Raw genomic sequence first — 19,552 nt, forward strand, 5'->3', positions numbered from 1 at the left:
CAGGACACTCTAGAAGAGTACCAACTCAAAGGAAAATGAAGCTCTATACTACACAAGACAAGGGTGCTGATTGGCCAGGAAATGAACTCCCATTATTAGAGCTATTTGTAAATGTTTAATTCCTAGCTTTTGAACTCAATACTCTTCTTTCAAAGCAAAGTATCTCACAACGCTGGCCCATAGCCCTCATACCCTTCCTATTCATGTACCCATCCAGATGCCTTTTAAAATGTTGTAATTGTACCAGCCTTCCCCAACTTCCTCTGGCCGCTTAGTCCACACTGTGTGAAAAAGTTGCCCCATAGGTTTCTTTTCAATCTTTCTGCTCTCACCCTAAATCTATGCCCCAAAGCTTTGGACTCCTACACCCCGGGGACAAAACCTTGTCTATTTACCCTAACCATGCCCCTCGTGATTTTATAAACCTCTACAAGGTCACCCCTCAGCATCCAACACTCCAGGGAAAACTGCCCCAGCCTATTCAACCTCTCCCTGTAGCTCAAACTCTCCAACCCCGACAACATATTTGTAATTATGACAAAGTGAGGAGTGCAGATGCTGGAGATCAGAGTCAAGAGAGTGGTGCTGGAAAAGCACAGCAGGTCAGGCAGCATCTGAGGAGCAGGAGAATTGACATTTCGGGCATAAGCCCATCATCCTTGTCACTATTTTCTGAACCCTTTCAAGTTTCACGACATCTTCCTATGGCAGGGAGATCATAATTGAATGCAGTATTCCAAACGTGGCAAAACCAATGTCCTGTCCAGCCACAAGATAATCTCCCAACTCCAATACTTAATGCACTGACCAATAAAGACGAACATACCAAATACCTTCTTCATTATCTTGTCGACCTGCGACTCCTGCACTACAAGATGTCTTTGTTCAGCATCACTTGCTTGGACTTAACCATTAAGTGTACAAGTCCTGCCTTACTTGCCCTTGTAAAATGCAGCAACTTACACTTATCTAAATTAAACCTGATCTGCCACCAAAAAGAATGCAACATACTGACTGAATCAATCTCCTAGCACTAAATGATGAAATCAGCAGGTTCTACAAACGCTCAATAAGCACAGTTCTTTGTGCATGTGAGTGCGCGCATGTGAGTGAGAGAGTATGTGACTGCGTGTGCGAGAGAGAGTGCGCGACTGTGTGCGTGAAAGAGAGTGCATGTGCGCGCATGTGTGTGAGTGAGTGAGTGAAAGAAAGAAAGAGAGCGAGAGAGCGAAAAGGGACATTTGATTCATTGACATGCCCTTAAAACATGTCACCACTCCTAAAGTACTCATTAAAAAAGTGTAAACTAATTTTTAAAGACAATGCAGCAGGAATCTTACTGAAGGAATCAGAACATTTTAATGCCCTCCTTATGATCAATGCAGCCAGTACTGTGGAACCCAGCCACTTAAACAGTATGGCAGAATCCACCGGATCACAATTGAAAATAAATAAATTTGAAGGGACAATCCGGTTGAAGGAATTGCTGAGAACTTTGGTATAGACCAGCAGACAATTCCACTTACCCCCATCCCCACCCCGAAAGGATACAAAATTGTGGCTGATGACACAATTGCCTACAAAAGATAAATAACATAATGAAAAAGGATCTTAGCCTAGAAAATCATGATCTGAAATCAGTGTGCAGGCAGCTAAGCAATGACAAAGGACAAGAACACAGTTGTGGGAAGTGTTTAGAGGCCTCTGCCAATTACAACATTGGAAATAACTTAAAAGTCATAAATCTAAAAAGCTGCACTCACCAAAAGTAATCCTATAATTAATTATAAGGGACTATTCCTCAGATTGGAAAACAGGAATCAAGAAAGTTCTCTGCTGAATGGAATCATACTTTGCACAAAGGAAGATGGTTCAAGTTGTTGGAGAGTACCTCAAAGAAATGACCTTAGCTGAAATATCTTGAGCTGCTTTTTATGTCGACAACTTACATTCCAACATAACATCAGCTGTAGGAATGTTCACTGATGATTTTAGTGATAAGAAAACAGAATGTGAGTAAATTAGCAATAATCAGAAACAGAGATCAAGTACTTCTACAAGCACAAAATTTGGGAAGAGATCAGCAAAAGTAAGGGTCCTTAGAAACAGAGACAGAAGAAATTCTAATGGGAAATAAAGGGTAGCAGAAACATTAAACAAAGACAGAAGCTTTTTTTTGTCAGATACAGAGTGGAACCAGAGATTAAGATTATAGCAAGAGAAAAGGCAACTGAAAACAAACAAAGATTGGGGAAATTTGAAGGACCAAAAGTTGACAAATCCCACAGACTGTGACATCTTGTATTGTAAGGTCTTAACAGAAGTAGTTGCTGAAATAGTTTTGGTTTCAATCTTCCAGAATTCCCAAAATCCTTGTACCTAACACATCAGAAGATGCAAGTCACTTCAACATTCAACTTTTAAACTAAAGTCTGCCCATTTCCTTCTCCAACTGCATTAATTCCTTGACTTTTATTGTCCATTTCTCTGAATTGTCCTGGCATCCCACTTTAAAAAGCATATTGCAATATGCAAGAAATGCTCCTATTGCAGGATAGAATGGAATATTACCATCTAACCACTCAGGAACTCAGTGGGCTCAAATTTCACAACAAATGCTGCCTTCCCTGGTTCAAATGGACATATGGGAAATGGATTTCATCAGAAACATTGTATCATTTGTCAAAGCCAGAGGTGCAGTTAGTGGCACTGTAAGTGATCACCACCTTCAAATAGCATTACACAGCAACAAAATATCTTGTTCTCTAATCTCAGGATTGTGCTGACAAAGACCTCAGCATTTGTAAGCCTGAATTCCACAGCAAAACCCTCTATTCAGGGAAATTGACAAATTTCATCTTATTGACACTGCATAAGAAGTAGAAGTAATTTGGGTATGAATAAGAATTTATCATGTTCTATGTCAACACAAATCTGATGATGACTATGATCTAGATCAGCCAGCAGAATTGCAACCTTCTTACCAATGTCTAGTTTCTAGATGGTGGTTTTGGCTTTGGTTCCATACTTTTCCACACTTACTGAGGTTTCCATGAAGAGCACTCTTCTTTGACCTCTCCCACTGAGGTATGGTGACCCTCAGGTTAAATCACCACCAGTCATCTCTCTCTCTGGACCCTATGGTCTGGTAGGGCTATGACAACTTTACCTTTTTTAATTTAGTCAACTTTGAAATAACAGGAGTTGCAAATATCACACTCCTGTGGAGACTAAAATAGCTTGGCAATCAAATTTAACAATTTTGAATATTCATCGCACATTCAAGTCATTGTAAAGGTAAGGAATATATTCAAACTTTTAACATGAAATGCAACAGAAAGGCAACGTGGAATTAGCTGAAACTCTGGTTCTGCTACATGTGGGAACCCGAGTACGTTCGCAAGCATGCTGTTGGTAACAAGACAGTCGAGTAGAATGGATATTAAAAAGCTCAGGCCGTTTTACTGCAGTCACCTGTATATATGATTTCTGTTCATAAATAAATTCAGAATCTGCTACCTCATTTGGTTTGGGGAAATTGCTTTAAGACTCTTGGATAAAGAGGGAGGTTGTGAATTTAGTCAAAAGATAAAAAGTAGGATACGCAATGTTTAGGAAGCTAAAATCATATAGGGCCCATGAGGAACATAAAGAAAGCAGGAAAGAACTTAAGCAGGGAACTAGGAGAGCAAGAAGGGGCCATGAAATGACCTGGGCAAGTTGGATTAAAGAGACTCCTAAGGCATTCTATACATACATTAAAACCAAGAGGATAACTAGGGAGATGATAGGACTACAAGGATAAAAAGGAGGGAAACTTGTGTTTGGAGGCAGAGGATGTGGACGAGATCCTAATTGAGGATTTAGGACCATTCGGCGCAGCCATTTTGGTGCAGCCTATTTTGCCACAGACCCAATTTAGGCGGAGAACTATTTTGGCGCAGATATACAGTAGTCATCAACATAATAGTAGAATTATTAAATGGGTAGTTTCCAGTAGGTTGTAGTTATTTGTGTATCAACTGCATTTAGTTTGTGATTAGTCCACTCCTAACCGTGGTTCCTCAAAGTTTCTAAAAAAAAATCAAATTCCCTGAATCTCTTTAATTTTAACAGAATATCGTGCCCTGCTACGAGATGTACAAGTTCAAAGTCACAGTTGATAATGTCAGGGCGGCATTCAGGCTGTATTCCCAGAACCATTTTAAATAATTTATCATATGTTGTTTGTAACTTATTTGGGAGTAAAGCATACAACAGTGGGAACACACCTTTACGTATTTCCCCGAAAATACTTATGAAACTATGAAAGTAGAGGAGGGGAAATTTTGAATGTTCCATGAACATATAACTTTTTTGATTGTAAGTGGAGCTGAAATGCGCATCAGCCATGATTGAATGGCGGAGTAGACTCGATGGGCCGAATGGCCTTACTTCCACTCCTATGTCTTATGGTCTTATTATTGTTTCAGAAACTCAGCATTAATTTTTCTACCAAATATAAGAATTCTGCCGGTGGTGCTACCGCTGTCAGCTAGTAAAAATTGTTCTTTATTATATTAATTAACAGAATATGTTTTAAGGTTATCTGGAATTACAAGATTCTTGGATTTACTGGGTAAGCAGCAATTTCTTTCCTAGTCCTATGAACCATTTTCTTCAGCGCTCTGTTGTTAGGCATCGTTCCGAAAAATATTCTAGGCACTCGTTAATTGCTTGTAAAGTTCCCTCTACAGTTGTTTCTCTTTGATGACTAGTTATCTTAATATTAACTACAAACTACTGGAAACTACCCCATTTAATAATAATTATACTATTATGTTGATTTTCATTGATGACTACTGTATATGTGCACCAAAATAGTTCTGCACCTAAATGGGTCCACGGCAAAATAGGCTGCGCCAAACAGGCCGTGCCAAATGGTTGCGCCGAATGGTCCCGCTCCGCCTACATGAGTACTTTGAGCCAGTATTCACTCAAGAGAATGACATGGAGGATACAAAGATTAGTGTGGAGCACATGCCAGGGCATTTTAAGATCAAGAATGAAGTGGTGTTGGGTCGCTTGAAGAACATTCATATGGTTAAGTCCCTAGGGGCTGAAGGTATCTACCGAGTTATTAAGAGAGACGAGAGTGGAGATTATCTTTTGTAGCAACTAACTGTTGGTTAAAGAAACCATTAAGACAGCTAGTACAGGTTCAAATTTGAGCAAATTTGCTCTAAATTCAATAGTAATAGGTGGTCAAATACTGCCTTGGATAAATGAGAAAGGTGAATGAGGAAAATTCCAGGGCTGAATGAAGCTAGTCAACATTTAAAATACCAAATGACCGGTACTGTACTCAAATACAAAAGGGAAGCAAGAAAAAAATTAAATCTTATTCCATTAGTGGTGAGCGAGATGACCAATAATTTATGATGTGTGAAAGAAACATCAGATGGAGAGCATCAGTGGGGATAGCAAATTATTATATAATATCAAGCTGCTAGTTGTTGGCCTTGACAGCAAAGACTCATGTGGCAAAGACTCCACTGCAGCCACAAACTTCAATTCTAAGATACATGACTAGTTCTCATTAATTTAGTCAACGGGGAAAAAATGAACTGCTCAAAATCTACTTTCAGCTCTAAGTCCATACACCTCAGGGAAAGAACTGAGAAATGCAATCCAGTAATATACAGTTAAGAAACATTTTCAGAGAGACTTTGCAACAAATCTTCTCAAAACTCGCAAAGACTTAGCAACTATTCTTTTGAGTGCTGTTAGACAGGATACCATTTTAATGAATCAATGTGGTTCTGATCAAGTAGTACAGTAGCAGAATATTACAGTTTAATAGCAATTTCAATATATAATTCTGTTGGATAACATGGTGACTGCAGAAACACTGATGCAGAAGCAGGAAGGTTTTAGGAACCAATTTGTTTTTGCTCTCTGACATGCATTTGGAGTAAAGAGCAAAGAGCTCCTTCCCCAAGTGGTTATTTGTTCCTTTTGTTGGTTGTTTTCTGTATTCACCTCCTGGCAACAAAATTAGATATTTGAGTAGGAGACATCCAAATGTGCTCTAAGAACAAGTCCCAAGTGACTTGGTGCTTTTTCAGTTCCAGACAAGGCATTTTCCAATTAGAGCATTTGAAAAATGGAATCCAAAGCTATTTTTGGTACAACTTCATTCTAAAATCTTGATTGTAGTTCACAAAAAAGAACAGAGTGTATACAAAATTAAAAGTAATATTGCGAATGCTCAAAATCTGAAATAGATAATGTATAACAGTCTGCAAAGAGAAAAGATAAATTCTGAGATTTTAGATGTGTTACCTACCTGTCTTTCCTTCCTAAGGTGCTAAGTGACACTGCTTGCTGCATTTTGTTTTATTTTTTAAAAAACTCGTACCACATGTGGTCTTTTGGTAGAAGCAGCCCATCAACCACTACTCATAACATCACTACACCTATTGGTGAATTGTGATAGGTGTAGAAAGAGATAATATGGTCCATGTAATATCGAAGTTGTGAATATTGTCAATCAGGGTCATTAAGCAAACACTCATGTAGCATTTGTTTATTAATATGTACCAAAATATTATTTCAGATCACTGTCATCTTTATTCTGTGAAATGTAATGTTACTGAAGACATTGTAATCTTAAGAACACTTCTAGTTAGACAGAAATATACCAGATTGCTCTTACCTTGCACAGGCAAGAGCTACCAATGCAGCTGCAGCATTTTCTTTCTGTTTCCATGGAATTGATTGACCCAAAGCAGGTGATTCTTCTAACCAGGAGCAGAGAAGGGCTTCCAGACCATTCAGACAGTCAGCAGGTTCTTTTGTAAGGCTCAGAGGTTGACAATCTCTCAGGCAGTTCAGGAGTACCTCAGCAGTGATATTACAGAGAGAAGGATCAGTTTTACTTTGTGACTGGATCAAAGGGAACACTAATAAGAGGCCCATGCGAGAAGTAAATGGTGCTTGTTCTGGTTGTTGCAGCAAGCCTTGCCGTTTGAGCAAGGACATGGTCTCTTCATCACTGGAGTTTTCACGTTCATGCTGCTCTTCAAGTGCTAACTGCCGTTGTGCATTCCACAGGCCTCTAAGTGCATTGAGACGGTATTCAAGTAGTCGTGCATATGCATTACTCTGGTTTCCACACACAGCTCGCAAGCGTTCTGCTAGCTCTTCAGGATTTTTGGTTTCAAATGTCAATATCTAAAAATTGAACAAAGAATATTTTTCAGCAGAATGATAGCACTTATTTAGCCTGTTAATATATAAAACATCCAAAAGAACTTCATAGGAATATTAACATGTACAATCTACACCAACAACATTAGGAGAAAATAGGGCTCAGTATATTATGAAGGAGCATCTTCGTGGAAGAATGAGAACAAAATACTAGAAATTATACTACACTGATTTTTCTATTATTAATTTTTTTGTTTAATTTCAAGACTAGAAAGGAGCCTGTTTTCAATTTGTAAAGTACCCGATGCAAGGAGGTCCAAATATCACAGCTTTATGTTACTGCAACAATGACAAACTTCATCCAATCTGGAATCACATGATAGTGTTTCCAGATAAGCAATGTGACAAGAAAATTATAGCAAAAAACTAACTTTAACAAACACATTTCAACAATCACACCAAATCTGACAAAGCAGCTACTAACCATTCTAGGCGAGCTATTAGACATGAAAAAGCCAAAAAAAACAATTTCCACACTCACCACCTCACAACACTCCTTGTTTATATTTATAATACGTAGCATGGAGAAACAACACTACCCTCTGGCAAAAAAAAGTAGATATCTTGCAAGACTGCAGTGCTTTAGACAAACATAGGAGATCATTTCATGTACTGCTCCATTAGCTTAATGGACAAATATACTGTCAGCCACATAGATAACTATACTGTCTCAAATTCAACCTTGGCCCTTAAATCCAGGTTAAATATCATTTAAAATCTGCTGATTTGCTAACTGATATCAGCAGTCATACTGGAAACTAAGTGTCTGTCAATTGTGGTGAGATTAGGCTCAGTGGTGTTTGCAGGCTATTCATACATGTGGGGAAATCACGGTTGATCACAATATTCTCAATTGTCAATCACACAGATGGACTGGTATCAAAACAATATCATTACAAATTAGCTCCAATTCAAAAGTAATTAATTGACTATGAAATGCATTGGTATTCTTCGAAAAAGGAAGATGCAATGTAATGCAAGTTCTTTCTCTCCCCATCATTTTGTTTCTTCTTTGCCATGCCTCCCCTTGAATTCCACAACCTCATTGAACCCTACAAGCCCTCCTCTTCCACCGCAACAAAACTTTCCATTTGTTGTGCATCACTAATACCTTCAGGAATCTAAGTGCAATACGCAAGGACACTTATACTTTCTGAAATATAATGCATCCCTTAATAGCTGTCTCTTTCACCAACTGATTCAACCAACTCTCCTATAATATCAAAAACAGAAATTGCTGCAAAAACTTTAACAGATCTGGCAGCATCTATGGACAGAAAACGGAGTTAACATTTCAAATCCAGTGACCCTACTTCAGAACATCTTCAGTCTTATACAACACACACTTCAATCTTAATGGTGCATCAAGAAAATATTGGTCAAATGTTTTTCCAATCCCCACTTTCTCAAATGCACTACTCACAGGCATAACCCAAGGCGATCATAACTTGTCCCCAGAGTCAATTTTCTCAGCATTCCAGGAGTTCTTCGGTCCCGACTCCCAACACTTAGTTACCTTCGAATTCCTAGAACATCTCAGACTTTTAATGCTTCCCAGCCATGCGGCTGCTCTTGACCCCTCCAATTCCCCTAAATGGAACATATTGTTCAGTCTCCTGGCAATACAGCTAACTACAGCACTGCCAAGATGGAGTTTGCTTTGATTCTTGACAGTCTCCCACACTCAGTACTTGCTAATTATCTGTAACCTTTGAAATCCTCCAGTGATGCTTGAACTGCCCTAAGTGACCGACTGGATACCTTGCAATGAGCACTTCCCCCATGCTGGGCACATCTTGAAACAATGAAATATAAGCAGCCTTGGACCAGAGTATTCCTGGATAGGTAAAGTCCCTCAGAATGCTGGAAATAGATTTACAAATACAACCTATGAAATTTTTGCTATAACAAGTAAAGAAGATGAACAAAACAGGTTAGAAAGCTGTGTATGATTTAAGAAATCAAAGACAATAGGAACAGCCAAATAAATGTCTCAATATAAAGAAAGATTTGTTTTTAAAGCCAAATTCTAACTTACCTTTACACACGAGCTGTGCTCAATTTTAAACTGAAAGTAATAGTATGCCATTTCACCTCAAGATAGATTCTCAACCTAAATTACAGCATTTTCCAAATCATTAGTAATATTAGAAGTAAGTTGTTAACTGACAGCTAAACAAGGACATTTTATATTCTTGATTAATCTCTGGAGGAAGTAAAAGAACTATGCACCTGGGTCAAAATGGTCTCATTATGGCCTTTGAAATTCTACCCAATAAAGCAGATTAAACCTATATCAGATATACACTTTTAGTAACATCTACTCCAGTACTGACCCAAACTCCAGTGCTTAAAAGCCCCTAAAAGCTTCAAAGAATGCACTTTCAGCATCTCTATTTCAGCCCTAAGGCAATATATACACTAACGCAATTAGATGCAATAATCGGGATCCTGGCACCAGAGACATTTCAGCTTAGCAATGAAGACTTTCTATTAAGGTTAAGTAATAATTCTAATTTATCTGCTGCCGACAACTTTCGTGAAATCATCAGTATGGAAGTGGACAGAAGAGGAGTGACAATCGATGGAAGAGGTACTAAGTCACAATCTTTTTGTACATAGCTGACTATGCTATCATCTATTCAGATCCACTTTTAGAACACAGATTAATATGCATATGCAACCAGTTTTACCTGGAACAGAAGACAACGTTAATCACAGTAAGGGAACTTGGACAACCGATCTTTTGTTGTCTTTTATCATCAGGTCAGATTTGCCAAAGCTGCTGGGGATTTGGTTCAGAGGGGTTGAGGACCGCATCAGAAACTAGAAGGTGCGCATGATGTTGATCTACCAGTAACGTTGAAAAAACAGAAATATATTTCAAAGTCAGGATAATGTGACTTAGTGGGGAATTTCCAGGTGGTGGTGTTCCCATGTATCTGCTGCCCTTGTCCTTCTAGAAAGAAGTGGTTGCGGTTTGGAAAGCAGTTTCGAAGGATCTTTAGTAAATTTCTGCAGTGCACCTTGAAGATAATAACCACTGCTGCTGAGTGCCTGTCGTGCAAGATTGGATGCTTGTGGATTTGGCGCCAATTAAGCAGGCTGCTTTGTCCTGGATGGGGTCAAGTTTCTTGAATGTTGTTGGGGCTGCAGCTATTCAGACAAGTGGGGAGTATTCCATCACACACCTGACTTTGGCTTGCAGATGGTGGACAGGCTTTGAGGAGGGAGGAGGTGAGTTATTCACCGCAGTATTCCTAACCTTTGACCTGTTCTTGTTGCCAATGTGTTTAAGTGGCAAATCCAGTGACCTCCAACAGCCATGACCACCTTAGTATGTGCCAGGTAGGACTCCAAACAGCAGAGAGTTTGCTCCTTAATATCCACTGATTCCAGTTTCGCTAGGACACCTTGATGCCATGGTGTCAAATGCGGCTTTGATGCCAAGGCCCTTCACTCTCACCTCACATCGCATTCAGCTCTTTTGTCTATGTATGAATCAAGGTTGCAATTAGGACAGCAGCTCAGTAACCCGAGCAGAACCCAAAACTTTTTTTTGATTTTATCTTACTTGCTACAGAATACAATGAAAAGTATAGTATAGTGTTGCCATTCTCCGGCGCCATCTTAAAACACAGAAAAATAACCAAAACATAGAATACAAAGGCAAAAGAATACAAAACACAAATATTCAACTTTACAGTTCTTCCTATTAGGGGCCTGGTGGGCAGGCACGAGTCCCCTTCACTGTGCCACCGCCACTGGAATGTTAGTCATTCTTCAGCACCATTTCACCTCCATCAACGCCCTCACTGGATCTTGCCAATGCAAATGTCACTAATCCCACTGGGTACTACACCAGCCCACAATCAGCTGTTTCCATAATCCACTTCGGAGCCACCTCACCGATGCAATTGTTGCCAGGTCTCACACTGGGCCTAAACCCACCTCCACAAATCTGCACTGGATGCAGACACTGCTGGGAACCAAACTCACCTTCACTACTAGTCATGAGTCAGCACTAGGATTGCCTCATCATGCAGAAGCCAGGAACCTAAACTCATCTCTGATGCTGCCTCGAGATTGTTGCAAATACTTCAGCATTATCTTTTTGCATAGGAGGTGTTGGGCTTTTCCATCATTAAGAATGAGGATAGTTGCGCAGCCCCCTCCTCAGTGAGTGTTGAATAACCGTTCACCAGTATTCAAGACTGCATATGGTAGGACTACAGAGCTTCGATCTCATCCATTGATTGCAGGGTCACTTAGCTCTGTTTATTACTTGGTGTTTGGGCTACTAGTATGCCTATTTGGTTGCTTCACCACGTTGATACCTCATTTTAGGTATAGCTGGTGATGCTCCTGGCATGCCCTCCTGCAATGCGCTTCTGCACTCCCCAGTGAACCTGATGGGGAGCTTCTGTTGTGATGTCCTGGGATCAAAATGATTGACACTTAAACTACAACCATCTTACTTTGTGTTAGGTGTAATTCAAACAAGCAGCAAGTTTTCCACAATTCCTATTGACTCCAGTTTCACTACAGCTTCTTGATGCTAAAGTCATTCAAATGTTATCTTGATGTCAAGAGCAGTCACTCTCACCTCACCTTTGGAGTTCAGCTCTTTTGCCCATTTTTAGACCAAGGCTATAATGTAATCAAGAGGCAAGTGGCCCTGGCAGGATCCAAATTAAGAGTCAATGACCAGGATCTTCCTTTGCAATGCATTTGATAGCATGTCAATTACAGCTTTTACCACTTGATGATCAAGGGTTTACTGATAGGGTGGCAACTGGCCAGGTTGCATTTGTCTTGATTCTTCCTGGACAATCTTCCACATTCGATTCGATAAGATTAGATTCGATTAGATTCCCTACAGTATGGAAACAGGTCCTTTGGCCCAACAAGGCCAGACCAACCCTCTGAAGAGTAACCCACCCAGACCCATTTCCCTCTGACTAATGCACTTAACTCTATGGGCAATTTAGCATGACTAATTCACCTGACATGCACATCTTTGGACTGTGGGAGGAAACCGGAGCACCCAGAGGAAACCCACACAGACACGGGGAGAATGTGCAAACTCCACACAGACAGTTGCCTGAGGCTGGAACTGAACCTGGGTCCCTGGCACTTGAGAGGCAACAGTGCTAACCACTGAGCCATAATGCCGTTGTTAGGTAGATGCCAGTGTAGAAAACATGCAGAAACAGCTAGTCTTGGGTTGCAGCTATTTATGTTAGCCAGCCAATCTTTCATCCATAACAATATGGGCTGGTGTAGATGATGTAATCCATCTAGAATTGAAAGCCAGTCCCAGGAATGGTGATCACGGCAACTTCTTTTGTCTTTAAAAACCCATCTGGTCCACTAATGAGCTTTAGGAAGGGAAATCTAGATGTGGCACCAGATCCATAACAATGCTGTTGGCTCTTAACTGCCCTCTGAAAGGGCACCACACAGTTCAAGAGCAATTTGGAATGGACAATAAATACTGGCCATGAAACTTAGGTGCCCGACACTATAAGCTCTTATTTTCCAAAATAACCTTTGATGAGACCTTATCAAACACCTTCTGGAAATCTAAACACAGCAACATTCCACCTGTTCCTCTTCATCTACAAGTACGTTACTTCCTAAAAGAACTCCAAATGATTGGTTCACAGAAACATTTTCTCTGCCTTATGACCTTAATATTTTCTAAGTGCCTTGCTGGAACTTCTAATAACAAGAGCTAACATTTTCCCTGAGTAAGATATTAAGCCAGCTAACCTTCAGTTTCCTGCTTTCTGTCTCCCTCTCTTTTTGAATAAAGGGATTACACCTGTTATCATCCATCAGATGGGCCTTACCCAGACCAAAGAGGAATGAAAACCAATGCATCAACTACTGTATTAGCCTCTTCCTTTAAGACTGTAATATGAAGTCCATCAGGTCCTGGGCACTTGTCAATCAATTTGACCTCAACCTCACCAATCCATCTACTGCAGAAGCTTCCGTGTGGTAGCATTAGTAAGAGTGACGTGGTATGGTCTGTCTGGAGGCAAAGTCCTATCTTTACACTGAGGATAACCTCCAAAGTGTTGTGACACAACTGGGATAGATTTCAAACAGATCTTGCAACTCAAGCCTAGACATCCACGAAGTACTGTGTCTATCAGAAACAGAAGGTTTCTAAAGCACAAACTTTTAAAACATGTGTTGGTCATAATACGATTAGATCTCCAACACTTTAAGTGCTATTTCTAAAGCAGGATTTTTCTATAACGTGGGGTTGCACAAGAACGCAACCATTGCATTAAAGAACGACCTTTTATCATTTCTCTTACTCAGCATTCAGGAGGAAGGAGGAGGAGGATTTGTTGAAGCTGCAAGGTTGACAGAAACAGTGCCATTGATGAATGAGGTAGACAACTGGGAGGAACTATTGCAAGACCCAAAATTAATACAGGTGACAACTAAGTTTATATTGCCTTAACTGCTAACATTTGCTCAAAACTAGGAGGTGGCTAACCAAACCAATACAAGGTAAAAGGTGTAAACTCTTTCGTGGGATCTGTAGTTTATGGAATGCAGTGGTCCCTGGGACAACCATAGACAGAATTTTAGGGTACTGCCCATTTCCAAAAGCAACCAAGCAGTTAAATGAAACATTGCAAAATAAGGCTTCCATATTGGATTAAATACTTGAATACAGTCTAATGATACTCTATTCAAATGGTACGCAGGTGTAACACTAACTTCACAAACGTAGCTTCTAATGTTACATTACAAGCTTGCTGGGGGTTCAAGATGGTGGCAGTCTAAGCAGTCTGCTGTGTTGGGCTCTGTGCCACACTCTAGGCAAGGTGAGCTCCTACCCCACCCCCCATTAGCCACTCCTGAGGAAAGTTTGTAGGGTAAACTAGGTAGAGCACCTACAGCCCCTTTAAATTAAAATTTGAAAGATCTGGAGCTGAAATAAAGACATCTAAGTGAAAGGGAACAAACAATGCAGCAGACAGGGCACTCCTCTATTATGCTGGGCACACCCGCAGCCGTTAAGGTTGGTGGAACAACAGCATTTACTCACGGAGTTCGCAAAACTCTGGGGAAAAAAAAAGAGGGAGCGCTGGGGCCAAATAATGCCATGCTGACAAAGCATGAGCAGGAGATCCAGGCTTTGGATCAGCGCATAGAAGCAGTGGAAACAAAGGACAGTGGCCTTGGAGGCCTCGATGGACAGCTCAATGGTGGGCATGAGCCTTGGAAGGCCAGATTCAGACCCTGCAGAAACAAATAGACAACCTCGAAAATGGAGGTCGGAGAGAAAAAAAATCTTACTGATCATGGGTCTTCCAGAGCGTGAAGAGGGCGAAAACCTTGTTGACTTTCTCAAGAGGTAGCTTCCAGAGTTGCTGGGGCTGAAGATCGACTCAGGCTGGGTGAGCGTAGAGCGGGCCCACCAGATCGCGATACGCAGGTCCAGTCCGGTCCGGCCAGGCACCCCCACCCGGTCCTCGTGCAACTCCAGCGTTACAAGGAAAAGCAACTGATAACAGAAGCAGCTAGAAGACTGGGAGGAGAGCCACAGGCTTTGGTTTATAAAAATTCAAGGATAATATTTTTTTTTAAGGATTTTTCTGGGGCCATAATGAAGAAAAGGAAGACTTTTGATGATGTAAAAGAAAACAAGAGATTTAAACATTCAATATTTTGAGGTACCCGGCAGTGCTATGTTTCAATTATGGGGGAGCTGTCTTTGCCTCGGCAGAAAAAGTAAAAGAATTTTTGGACTCGCTGAAATGATAGACTTTGATCGAGGGAGAAAAGAGGAAAAGATGCATGCAGACAATGGCATAATATAATTTTATTTTATCTTCCCTTTCTTTGTTCTTTTCCCTTTTGGGGTCTCGGGTCTTATAGGCTTGGTATTGCTGTGGTGTAAAATCCAGGGTGTTTTATGCTATATCCGTTTGGTAGTTATTACTTATTCTATTGTTCAGTTTTGCTGAATATGGGGTGGTTACTTATTTGGTGTAAAGAAGTGTGGGGTTGAGATGGGGAGGGGGAGAGGTCGGCAGCCATAGTTAACTTGCAGGAGTGTAAATAATATGTTTGTTTTCCATTGCTTGGATTTGGGACGTGGCCTCAACTGGAAGGTGCTACGATGGTTGTGAGGTTGGGGGTGAATGCCCCCTATGGGCGGGGGGGGGATCTCAGGAGATTGATGTTTTTTGTGTTTATTTGTTCAAGTCAAGACCGTATTTTATCCATTTGCCGCACATTAAATGGACTTCTTCCTCTTGGGGGCTCACAGGCGGGCTGTAATGTACTGTCATGGCTAGCGATCTGTTCAGGTGGTGCACCTGGAATATAAAAGGGAGTCATTCCCCCATTAAAAGGAAAAAGATGCTCTCAAATCTCAAGAAAGAAAGGGTTGACAACGCGCTGTTGCAAGAGACACATTTAACTGATAGGGAACACCTGAAGTCACAGCAGAGGGGATACGATAGGGTGTTGTTCTCCTCTAACGCCAAAAGCAGAGGAGTGGCCACATTGGTACGAAAGAAACTTCCATTTCAGGTGGCAGATCAAATCAAGGATGAGTATGGACAGTTCATCATTCTCAAGGCGCTGATACATAGAGAAGAGTATGGTATCCTGAACTTTTATTGTCCCCCGATGCTCCTCTTAAATTTTTAGTCGATGTGGTTTCTAAATTAATGGCTCTTGGGGTGCACCGTACAAGTATAGGAGGAGACTTTATTCGATTCATGGACCCTGGCATAGACAGGATGCCAAGGGGACTGTCAGGTGCAGCTCGTCAGTTAGAGGACTTGTGAAAGGAATTGGGGTTAGATGATGTGTGGAGGTGCCTCCACCCAAATGGGAGGGATTTTATCTTCTACTCCAACCCGCACAAGTGCCACACAAGAATCGATATGTTCTTTGTTCTGTCGGTTTGTTTGGGCTTGGTGCTGGCCTGTAGGATTGGGAGCACAACTATTTCGGACCATGCAGCAGAGTATTTGGATATTAAGACCAAAGGTAGTGGAGTAGGCATGCGTCACTGGTGTATGGATCAGTTTCTGTTGAAGGATGACAACTTTGTACAATGTTACAAGGGAGTTCAGGGCTTTTTGGACATCAATTAGGATATGGCCAGTAATCCATCAGTGCTCTGGGAAACCACCAAACCACTCTTAAGGGGTATGATTATTTCATACTCTACAACGAGAAGGAGGCAGAGAGGAGAGCAACAGTAGATGCTCGAGACCCAGCTGAATCGGCATATTATACCAGACCATCAATGGCCAAATTACACCGGGTCACGGCTCTCCAGGTTGCTCTGGACTCAGTGCTCTCGCAAGTGGGGAAAGAGAGGGGTCTCCTTTGCAAAGCAAAGGCTGTTTGAATATGGGGATAAGCCAGGTAGATACCTAGCTTACCTGGCTAGGAAGAAAAGTGCTTCACTGTCCATTGTGTCTATCAGGGAGTGGCAACGTCACTCATGAACTGAAAAAGATCAATGCCAGATTCCGGGAATTTTATACAGAGTCATACCAGTCGGAGGGTTGTGGGGATGGAATAGCGAAAATGGAAGCCTTTTTTGAAAACCTGGACCTCCCAATTATAAACGCAGGTCAGGTCTCCCTTTTAAATGCAGCTCTGACAGTACAGGTGGTGCAAGAGGCGGTAAGGCAGCTCCCAGGCTGCAAGGCACCCGTTTCTGAGTCAATTTTAAGGCGATTAAACACATATTAGCTAAACTACTTCTGGAGATGTATGGTCATTCATATAACCATGACTGCCTTCTGCCGTCTCTGAGGGAGGCTAATTTTAAAGAAAGGGAAATACTCTAGAGATTACGTGTGGTATAGACCTATCTCGTTGTTGAATATGGATTTTAAAATCCTATCAAAAGGTACTGGCTCTGAGGTTGGAGAAGGTGCTGCCCATTATTATAAAAGAGGACCAAACGGGTTTTATCAAGGGCCGCAGCTCCTCCAACAATATCAGGTGGGTACTGAACATTGTGCAAATATGACAACAAAGCTTGATCCCAGGTTTGGTGGTCTCTCCTGGATGCAGAAAAGGCTTTTGATTGGGTGGAATGGTCATATCTCTTTGCTGTTCTAGATAGCTTAGGCTGAGGGGGGGCATTCGCCAGGGGGAGTGGGGTGGCAGTGCTATATAAAGAGCCCAAGGCGGCGGTTATCATGAATGGGGTTAAATCAACAATTTTGGTGTGGGAAGGGGCAGCCGACTGGAATGTCCCTATCGCAACTGGCGGAGGCTATCTGAAAGGACTCTGAAATAGTGGCACCAAATTTGGGAGTTGGGGGAACACAACATTACTCTCCATGTGGATGATGTCCTTCTGTTTTTGGCTAACCCGGAAAAGTCCATACCCCGGCTCATACAAAGAATTAAACTATTCGTCAGCTTTTTGGGATACAGGGTAAATTTTACAAAGTCAGAAGTCATGCCCATTGGGGGTTTGGTGAAAGTACCAAAGGTGGAAGACGGAACGGAGTTTCCTTTTAGATGATCACAAAGGTTTTATTTATCTGGGAATTTTTATTACCCCTTCCTTCCAGCTTTGTACAGCTGTTTGAGAGAATAAAGCAAGACTTGCAAAGATGGGAGGGACTACCATATCGTGGTTAGGCCGTATAGCCTTGATTAAAATGAATGTTCTTCCCTCTTGGTTGTTATTTCCCATGAAGATGCTCCCATTGTTATTACCCAACAGGTTCTGCAGAGATTTACAGGATGGCTTGGATCAGTTATTTGGTGCTGTAGGCACCCCCTAATTAAATTTTCCAAGTTGCAACTTCCACAGAACATTGGGGTGGACCTCCCAGATCTGAAAAGATATCAAGTAGGCTCCATGTTGTCATGTGGACGAATGAGTGCATAATGACTTGAAATCAATATGGCTTGATGTTGAAGTCTCGCAGGCAAGATGTCCCCTCGTAAACTTACTACTTATGGATAAGATGACATCTGTAGATGAGCACTTTTAGAGTCCGATTATTATAAATACGGTGAAAGCATGGAGGATAATGTGACCGGGTGAGGGCAATTTGCTTAAGACTTCACCACTTACCCAGTTAGTGGGAGCCCTAGGAGTTAGACCGGGGTGAGTGGACTCTGGCTTTCAAGCACAAGAGGGTAAAGGAATCTCCTGTCTGGGAGATTTATTTGAGGGAGAGGTCTTGATGTCTTTAAGTCAATTAGGTCAGAAATATGGAATCCCTAATAGGGACTTTTTCCAATACTTCCAGGTTAGGGATTACAGAAGACGACCACGCTCTGGGCCCAACCCTACAAGTCAGATATAGAAAGAAAAGTGCTCCGGTGCAGGGACGCGTTCGCAGTTAGTACCATATATCATCTGCAGAGAGGGAATGCCTTGGGGAATATGGAAAGACACCATGAGATTTGCAATCAGGAGTTAGGGGAAGAAATCTCATCAGAAACATGGAAGGATATATGGGGGAAATGTAAAGAAAATTTCAATATGCAATAAAGCATAAGCAATGCAATTTAAGATCCTCCACGGGGCCCATATGACACTAGAGAGGTTAGCAATGTTTAAAAAAGGATCTTTTCCAAAATGTCCCAAATGTAAAATCAACACTGGCACCCTTACACATTGCTTTTGGTCCTGTTGCAAGATCCACGGATACTATGGTGCCATTGTGAATGAGCTGGAGAGGATCCTGGGAATGGAAGTCAGGGAGGATCCAGTATACCTCCTTTTGGGACTACCAAATCTTCCCTCTTTGGGTGAGTACAGGAAGAGGGTATTCAATATTCTGTACACACTGTGTGAGGAAGAACATCCTAATGAATTGGATATTAGAAAAGCCTCTAGGTCTTGCAGGGTGGCACAGACTTGTGATGAAGCACATCCCTCAAGATTACCGCGTCGTCCTATTCTCCCCCACCACCACTTCAGTTGAAGCAAAACACTCAGTGTAGTTTTACCTCCAACTTTATTCCAGGTCCTGCCAGGAGAGAGAATGATCTCCCACGAGCACAGAGACATGAGCTCACAGTGTTCTCTGGAAGAGCAGTTTCTCAATAGATTATATAGTCATTTTACAGGAGGAGCATCAGATAAGGCAACGTACATATTAATTGAGTGACCGTTACAATCAGCGAGTGTCAATAGTAAAGATTAAACCATCTGCTGTTACACAATGAATAACTGACTTTACATAATGAATATTTTCACCTTGTTAAACTGACCTCATATACTGAATGCTACCTCATCTTGTTAAATGGCTCTACATAATGACTGGTT

At 41.3% G+C, this 19,552-nt stretch overlaps 1 protein-coding gene across 1 annotated transcript in view; it reads right to left on the reverse strand.

Annotated features, from left to right (window-relative positions):
• The window catches only part of LOC122562401 (probable E3 ubiquitin-protein ligase HECTD4), a 293,168-nt gene that overhangs the window by 254,443 nt on the left and 19,173 nt on the right, over nt 1-19,552 (reverse strand). Inside the window, exon 2 of the mRNA XM_043715258.1 lies at nt 6,698-7,215. Coding sequence (XP_043571193.1) covers nt 6,698-7,215 — 518 coding nt within the window. The remainder of the gene's footprint in view (nt 1-6,697; nt 7,216-19,552) is intronic.

The sequence above is a fragment of the Chiloscyllium plagiosum genome, chromosome 25, assembly GCF_004010195.1.
Source record: "Chiloscyllium plagiosum isolate BGI_BamShark_2017 chromosome 25, ASM401019v2, whole genome shotgun sequence".
Taxonomy (NCBI): Eukaryota; Metazoa; Chordata; class Chondrichthyes; order Orectolobiformes; family Hemiscylliidae; genus Chiloscyllium; species Chiloscyllium plagiosum.